General features: G+C 43.4%; 1 protein-coding gene across 3 annotated transcripts in view; it reads right to left on the bottom strand.

Annotated features, from left to right (window-relative positions):
- The window catches only part of PARP4 (poly(ADP-ribose) polymerase family member 4), a 109,473-nt gene that overhangs the window by 6,777 nt on the left and 94,364 nt on the right, over positions 1–8,332 (bottom strand). For all 3 annotated transcript variants that reach the window (XM_058437767.1, XM_058437766.1, XM_032150642.2), the window contains exons 25-29: positions 8,060–8,159; positions 5,080–5,250; positions 4,745–4,825; positions 1,738–1,818; positions 668–763 (exon numbers count right to left, since the gene is read on the bottom strand). In XM_058437767.1, coding sequence (XP_058293750.1) covers positions 668–763; positions 1,738–1,818; positions 4,745–4,825; positions 5,080–5,250; positions 8,060–8,159 — 529 coding nt within the window. The remainder of the gene's footprint in view (positions 1–667; positions 764–1,737; positions 1,819–4,744; positions 4,826–5,079; positions 5,251–8,059; positions 8,160–8,332) is intronic.

Below are 8,332 nucleotides of genomic sequence, written 5' to 3'. Positions count from 1 at the left end.
GAAATGCAGAAATCATCCGTCTTCTGTGTCGCTGGGGCTGGGAGCTGGAGACCGGAGCTGTTCCTATTTGGCCATCTTGGCTCCACCCCCGGGCCTTATTTCTCTATGATGATTACACATTCTAAAGCCTGTGGGTGTTGGTTTGGGATACGCTGGTGTGTGGGACTGGAGCTTGTGCCATGGGCCACAAGCGTGAGGGAAAGTGGGGAGGCAGAGTGACTTTCCTCTTTACGGAGCACTGGCACGTGCTGGCCACTGTGCTGGGCATGTTACGTGAAATTTCCCCTTAAACTTATGAATGGGGAAGGGGCTCTCAGGGAACCCAGGCCTTTTCTGTTTTTTGAGGGTCTTGGATTAATAAAAGACAATAAATGCCAAAACTGTAACAAAGTTATAGTGTATCCGAAAAATACGCATTAGCTAATTATTAATAATTATAACATTAAAATGATAACATACTCAACTCATTTAGAAAGATCACCCTAAGTCCCAACACCGAAGCCCCCCACGAATGGGAGGCTGGGACTCGTGGGGCCTGCTGGCCTGTCTGCATCCCACGCTTCACAGGCCCAGGGCGTGCGTGTCGTCGTGAACCATCAAAGCAAGGGTGACTTTCTTAACGTGGAAATATAAATAAAATAATTTAACCTCTAACAAGAATACATACCCTTTTCTCAACTGCCACAAAGCTTGTAAATTGTGTTATGAGAGAGTTTTCTTTACTGAGTTTAATAATCAGAGATTTCAAGGTTTGTTTCTTCATCTAGGATAGAATAAAACATAAGTTATGTCCTGTTTTGTTTATTTCTATTTAGCTATGTCGGTACATCATTTTAAGATTTGTATTTCCGACTAAATATTGAATTGCAGGTCCCATCTAAATCGGTGGCTCAATGTTCCCTCTAAAATGAGATGAACTGATTTAGCCATAGAAAATGTCGCTCTTCGTTATGCAGCTCCCTCTAGTTCACAGAGAGCTCTCCCGGGCAGTGGGCTTCCTCATTCTTTCACAGTCTGTGGCTCCCAATTTAAAGCTGAGGAATTGGAAAGACGGAATGACTTGTTCAGGATAAAAGGGCCTTAAACAAAACAGCACACAGAGCCTGCCAACCCAGGGGCATCTGAAGAGAATAGGGAGACCACCAGGTGACCATCTGTCACTAGAACTGACTGTGGGGGTCTCCAGGGCCTGTCACGCTGGCACCTTCTTGTGGGGATGGCATTGAGGACTAACGCTCACAGCCTTGTTGAAGATCTTGTCCCTGAGAGAACAGCTGGGCAGTCCCGGTGGCCTGGCTGAGAGGCCCCTCTGCTGAGGCCCTGGTCTGCACAGCACGGGGGGAGTCGGGTGGGCTTTGGCAGGTCACTCACCATTTCACACTCAGGCCTCTCATCAGTAATATGGGAATACTAACGCTACCACACGAGAGATCTGAGGTGACGTCCACTACAGGCACGCACCAAGTGTTCTCTAAGCCCTTGGGCTTTTTCTGATAAGTAAAACATTACAGAATTTTCCGGAAACCACCGACATCCACTCTTTTGTTAATTCATTCAACAAACATTTACCGCATACCCCACATCCCAGGCACAGTGCCACAGATACAGTGATGAATGCCCTAACACCACAGTCTCCTTCTCCACGCAGCTGACCTCACTTTCCATTTCCACAGATAAATCAATGTAAAGAATGCTCAAGAAGAATGTCTAATCATTTTTACAATGAAAAGAACAAACCTCATGACTGGTTTCATTTTCGTGAAGAATGCCATCTTCGTAATCTCTGATTAGAGCTCGGGCTGCCAGCTTGTGGATCATCTGTGTTTAAGCAGCAAAGGAAAAAAATATTCACATGGCTTCTAATAAAAGACTTCCAAAGAACATCATTTTTAAAATGGAGGTATAATCTGCATACAGTAAAATTGCACTCCTCTTAAATATACAGTTTGATGAGTCTTAAGGGATGTATACAGTTGTCTGACCACTGTTGAAGACACAGAACATTCTCTTTACCCTGAAAAGTTCCTCTGTGCCCCTGTGTAGCTTCCTCAAGCCCTGGCAGCTCCTCATCTGCTTTCTGTCCCTAGAGTTTTGCTTTTTCTATAAAAGGCCATTTTGCCAATTCATTTTATTTAAAAAATTCAAAACTTCTTTTCTACCACAGGAAGAGCCACCTTGGTGCTGGGATGCCCGTCCATGAACATGGTCTGCACTCTGCAGGGTGAGGACTCTGTGCACCACCAGGTGCTTCCTCTCCAACAACTGAGAGATGGAACTTTCCTTCATTCCAACTCTTGTAATTTTGTCATTGATAAGGCTGCTCCTCACAGAGGAAGTACAACTTGCTGTGACTTTATGGAAAATGACCTCTTCCCAGGTAAAATTATTTTACCTTCTTTCCCCCTTAGCTCTAATTTTTAAAAATATACCTTTAATTTATTCTCCCTTATCATTACCCACAAAGGTCTAATTTTTAAAGCAATATAGAGCTTAAGTTCTATACATAAGTCACTGACAACTAATAAGTCAATGATACCGATTTAGTGCTGAAAAGTAAGCTGTACGCTTTTGAGAAAAAAACCCAGCAATGTCTGGGAAATGATTTATCTGGTTATACTAATACTCCTTTGAATTAAAAAAATACATAAATAGCATATATAGGCTAGGAACTTTCAAGGCTAAACTATAGCGGATTCAGTACCAGTGCAAATATTACAAACTTCTTGGTAATAATTTGTGATATTGTGATATGCGAAAAGCTAAAATAGGCCACCCCAAAAGAGACTTCTTTGGCATATTTTGAGATGCTATTCAGAGGGACAGCAGACACAGGAGTAGCTCTGAAAAGTAGTCCTTTTGTAGGGAATATTTGCATCTGCAGAGGAATCCTATGTCAGTGAAGCAAACAACAGATGCAAACAGGCTTTCTCTGAGACCCCCTTATCTGCCTTATCCAGATTTAGGAAAGATGAACTCCCAGGAAGAGGAGGCTAAAGTCTGATACTTTAAAGGGATGATAGAGAAACTGTTACCAGAGGTGCTTCTATTCTCTCTGACAGCTGCTGCCTGCCAGACTTTATCTGCATCACAAGAAAGCTTTGCTCACCATGTGTTTCCTCCCCTCACCCTCCCACAACCGGTCCCCACCTCCCCCAAGGAGCCCCACAATCCTACCCGCCTCTGTACAGTATGAAACTTCACTCATCTGGCCCTTCTTTGAGTCTCATTTGGCTCCTGCACATATAACGACATCTGCATGTCTTTTCCCCTGTTAATCTATTGTTGGATTATTTTATAGACCAAACATGGAAACTTCAGAGGGAAAATCTGAACTTCCCTACAGACATAAGAAATATATGTATTTGTTATTCCTAACAGGACCCTTCAACCACACCTGAGTTTATGTTAATGAGGTGACTTTTAGAAAGTCCCTAGAATGAGGGCTGGTTGCTGGGGAACCAACCATATGATTAGAGGGCTGGAACCTCAGCCCCACTCCCCAACCTCCAGAGAGGCGAGAGTTAATCACCAATGGCCAATGATTTAATCAACCAGGACTTTGTAATGAAACCTGCATTAAAAACCCCACCTAAAGCGGTTCAGGGAGCTTCTGGGTCAGCACTCATGTGCTAGGAGGATGGTACACCCCAACTGTGTGTTAGAAACTCCTGTGCTTGGGACTATTCTGGGCCTCACCCTATATACCTCTTCATCTGGCTATTCATTCGTATCCTTTATAATATTCTTTGCAATAAATCAGTAATACTAAGGTAAACTTTTCCTGAGTTCTGTGAGCTGTTACAGCAAATTAATGAACCTGAGAAAGGGTTGTGGGAACACTGACTTGGAGCTGACCAGAAGTGTGGGTAACCTGGGGACCTGCTACTTGCTACTGGTGTCTGGAGTTGGAACCAGTCTTGTGGGACTGAGCCCTCACCCTGTGAGGTCTGTGCCAACCCCAGGCGGCTAGTGTCAGAATTGAATTAAATTGTAGGACATGCAACTGGTGTCAGAGAACTGGTTGGGAAAAACACATATCTGGAAACCAGAAATGGTGTATTTGGGAAACAGGAATTTTTTCTTTCATAATTCATTTGCTTTTAATCAAAAAAGGAAATAAACCCACATCCTCAACATATGATATGATCTACTCTTAGTCCAGTATTATTATAACTAGTATTTCTAAATAGCATCAGTAGGCCAGTGGCATGTAACTTTTATTGAGTCGTGAACATCTTTGAGAACCTCTCTAGCAAAATTTCCATGCATAAAAGCCATACTTAATTGCAGTTATTGCCACCCACTGATGCCCATATAGACACACCTAGACCAAACTACCCCGATGAAGAAGTGCTGCGTTAGAAACTGAAGCAAAGTATACTCATTTGTACATATAGCTCATCTCCATATTGTGTAATGAAATTTCAACACAGGAAAACAACAAAGGAAGTACAGACAGCAGGGGTATCCATTCTTTTGGCTTCCCTGGGCCACAGTGGAAGAGGAAGAACTGTCTTGTGTGACACATAAAATACACTAACACTAAAGATAGCTGATGAGCTGAAAACAAAAACTAGCAAAAAAATTTCATAACGTTTTAAGAAAGTTTACGAATTTGTGTTGGGCCGCATTCAAAGCTGCCCTGGGCTATGGGTTGGACAAGCTTGACATAGAGCATTATATATGGAAATATAAAATCATAACTTTCAAACAATGGGTTGATAGTTTAGGTTTTGAATCTTACAGTTCCAGTTGTCTTCTGAAGCTCAGTAGTCGACACCATTGTACAAAATTCTTTCTCTTGAATTAGTGCACACAGAGTTGCCTGAAATGGGAAAAAAAATAAATTCCTCATTAGCCTTTCTACTCTGCAGTGTCTTGGTTTAACAGAAATTCTTTTGGTGATTTCCTCTCCCCTTTCAATAAAAACTAGAAGCCTCCCCAAAGCGCTGGCTAACCACCAGCTGTGTTCCCAGAAGAAGAAAATCTGCTGGTGAGAAGGGGAGGGAAGAAGACAGAAAAAAAGTTAGCAAAATATATTGGTCTTCCCATAGAATAACAAACTCCGCGCCTTCTTACCTGTGTGCAGTGAGGAATGAATCCATAGACAAGGAGTCGATCATTGCGAAACAAGGACGGCACCTGGGCTGGGGCCTGCAGGGCCTCGGGCACATCTGGATTGAGTTGCTGCCATTTGACCGAGACAGAGTGGCAACTCGGAGAACATAGCCTGGTCATTTGGTCTTCTATCTATTTATAAAAGAGGAATTATTTCTCTTTCAATGCTCCATCCAGAAAATAGTTACTTCACATTTAAAATAAAGTATACACTCTATCCTTTGGGAATTTTATAACTCTTCAGTATTTTCTCTCCTTCCTGCTACAGGGTACTTTCCCGAAAATAGTTTAAACAGAATTTTATTTTATTTTGAGATGGAGTCTTGCTCTGTCGCCCAGGCGGGAGTGCAGTGGCACAATCTTGGCTCACTGCAACCTCCCCCTCCCAGGTTCAAGTGATTTTCCTGTCTCAGCCTCCCAAGTAGCTGGGACTATAGGCGTGTGCCATCACACCCAGCTAATTTTTGTATTTTTAATAGAGATGGGGGTTTCACCATGTTGCCCAGGCTGGTCTCGAACTCCTGACCTCAGGTGATCCATCCGCCTCAGCCTCCCAAAGTGCTGGGGTTATAGGCATGAGCCACCACACCCAGCTAGAATTTTAAATAATAGCATGATCACATCCTTTACATTTACAAAGCATCCTGAAATTATTCCTTTAGCTAATTACTAATATGCAACCTTGGTATGAGTAGATTCCAGTACTTGAATAGATATTTCTCCAAAGAAGATACACAAAAGCCAGCAAGTGTATGCAAAGAAGCTTGATGTCACTAGTCATTAGGGAAGTGCAAATCAGAACCACAGTGAGATCCCATTTCACACCCAGTGGGATGGCTGTTATTAAAAAACAAGTGGTGGCTGGGCAGAGCGGCTCATGCCTGTAATCTCAGCACTTTGGAGGCCAAGGCAGGCAGATTGCTTGAGCTTGGGATTCGAGACCAGCCTGGGCCCATGGTGAAACCCTGTCTCTACAAAAAATACACAAAATTAGCTGGGTATGGTGGTGTGGGCCTGTAGTCCCACCTACTTGGGGGATGAGGGAGGAAGATGGCTTGAGACCAGGATGTCAGAGCTGCAGTGAGCCAAGCTTGCACAAATGAATTCCAGCCCGAGCGAAAAAGTGATACCCTGTCTCAAAAAACACCAACAACAAACAAAAACCAACCAAACGAATAAAAAACAATAAGAAAAAAAGTGGTGGCATACGCCTGTAGTCCCAGCTACTCTGGAGGCTGAGGTGGGAGGATTGCTTGGGCTCAGGAAGTCGAGGCTGTGGTGATTGCACCACTACACTCCAGCCTAGATGACCGAGCAACACTGTGTCTCAAAAACCAAAACAAACCAAAGAAAAGCTGATTGATTTCAATCAATATGGAAAAAAAAAGAATGATGAGTGTTGGTGAGGATGTGGAAAAACTGGAATCCTGGTGCACTGGTGGTGGGAATGTAAAATGATGCAGCTGCTATGGAAGACAGCATGGCAATTCCCCAAAAAATTAAACATAGAACGAGCATATGATCCAGCAATCCCACGCTGCGCATATATCCAGAATTGAAAGCAGACTCAAACAGACACTTGTATACCAATGCTCATGGCAGCATTAGTCACAATAGCTGAAGGACAGAAACAACCCAAGTGTCCACCGATAGATGAATGGATAAGCAAAATGTGGTCTATCCATGCAATGGAATATTATTCAGCTTTAAAAAGAAGGGAAATTCTGACACATGCTTCAACATAGATGGATGTTAAAAACATCATGCTAAGTGAAATAAGCCAGACATGAAAGGACAATGTCCTATGACTCCACTTACATGAGATACTCAGAAAAAGCAAAGTCATAGAGACAGAAAGTAGAGTCATAGTTGGCAGGTGCTGGGTGTAGGAGGGAATGTGGAGTTACTGTTTAATGAGTAGGTAGTTTCTGTTTGGGCTGATGAAATAGTTTGAAGATGTGGCCGGGCACGGTGGCTCACGCTTGTAATCCCAGCACTTTGGGAGGCCGAGGCGGGTGGATCACGAGGTCAGGAGATCGAGACCACGGTGAAACCCCGTCTCTACTAAAAATACAAAAAAATTAGCCGGGCGTGGTGGCGGGCGCCTGTAGTCCCAGCTACTCGGAGAGGCTGAGGCAGGAGAATGGCGTGAACCCAGGAGGCGGAGCTTGCAGTGAGCCGAGATCGCGCCACAGCACTCCAGTCTGGGCGACAGAGCGAGACTCCGTCTCAAAAAAAAAGAAAAAAAAAAGAAATAGTTTGAAGATGGTGATGGTTGCACAGCATTGTGAATGTAGCTAATACCACTAAATTGTACACCTAAAATTGGTTAAAATGGCCGGTTGCGGTGGCTCACGCCTGTAATCCCAGCACTTTGGGAGGCCGAGGTGGGCAGATCACGAGGTCAGGAGATCAAGACCATCCTGGCTAACACAGTGAAACCCCATCTCTACTAAAAATACAAACAATTAGCCAGGCATGGTGGCTGGCGCTTGTAGTCCCAGCTAGTTGGGAGGCTGAGGCAGAAGAATGGCATGAACCCGGGAGGCAGAGCTTGCAGTGAGCCGAGATGGTGCCACTGCACTCCAGCCTGGGCGACAGAGCAAGACTCTGTCTCACAAAAAAAAAAAAGTTAAAATGCTAAATTTTATCATAATAAGGAAAATTAATTTCAGCAAAACGTATTTAATAATTCACTTAAAAAAAATCAGTCCATGATTTTTAAGGCAGAAATCAAACTATAAGCTGGGAGAATGACCTGATGAAGAACTCCTGTGTTCCCGCTGGTGCAGTACTGAGGCAGGGCTCACACCTGCAGCAGTGCTTGCCTCTTTACGGCTACCCTCTCATTCAAGGAAACACAGATGTTCCTATTTCTTAGTCTCGGAAGAATATGAGATTTCCAAACGTAAATATAAAACCAGATGTTTAAAAAACATACCTGTTTTCTCCAACTATGCTTGGATTTTGCATTAAAATATTCAAATACTCCGGCACCACACTGGGACAAAATCCTTAAGATGTGACGATTTGCTGTAGAACTGATCACATTTCACATGTTTTAATTTTGAAGACATTAGAAATATTTTTGAAGTACATGTTAACAGTGTTGAGAAAGCTCACAGCTCAACAGGGGAGACATGACGTGGGGAAGAATGTACTCGTGTGTAGCTGAGGTTCAACAGAGAAAGTGATAATAGAAGGAAACATCTGA

This window comes from Hylobates moloch, unplaced genomic scaffold (assembly GCF_009828535.3).
Source record: "Hylobates moloch isolate HMO894 unplaced genomic scaffold, HMol_V3 SCAFFOLD_4, whole genome shotgun sequence".
In the NCBI taxonomy this organism is placed as follows: Eukaryota; Metazoa; Chordata; class Mammalia; order Primates; family Hylobatidae; genus Hylobates; species Hylobates moloch.
The sequence above is the reverse complement of the archived record's forward strand: the minus strand, read 5'-3'. Positions and strand labels throughout refer to the sequence as shown.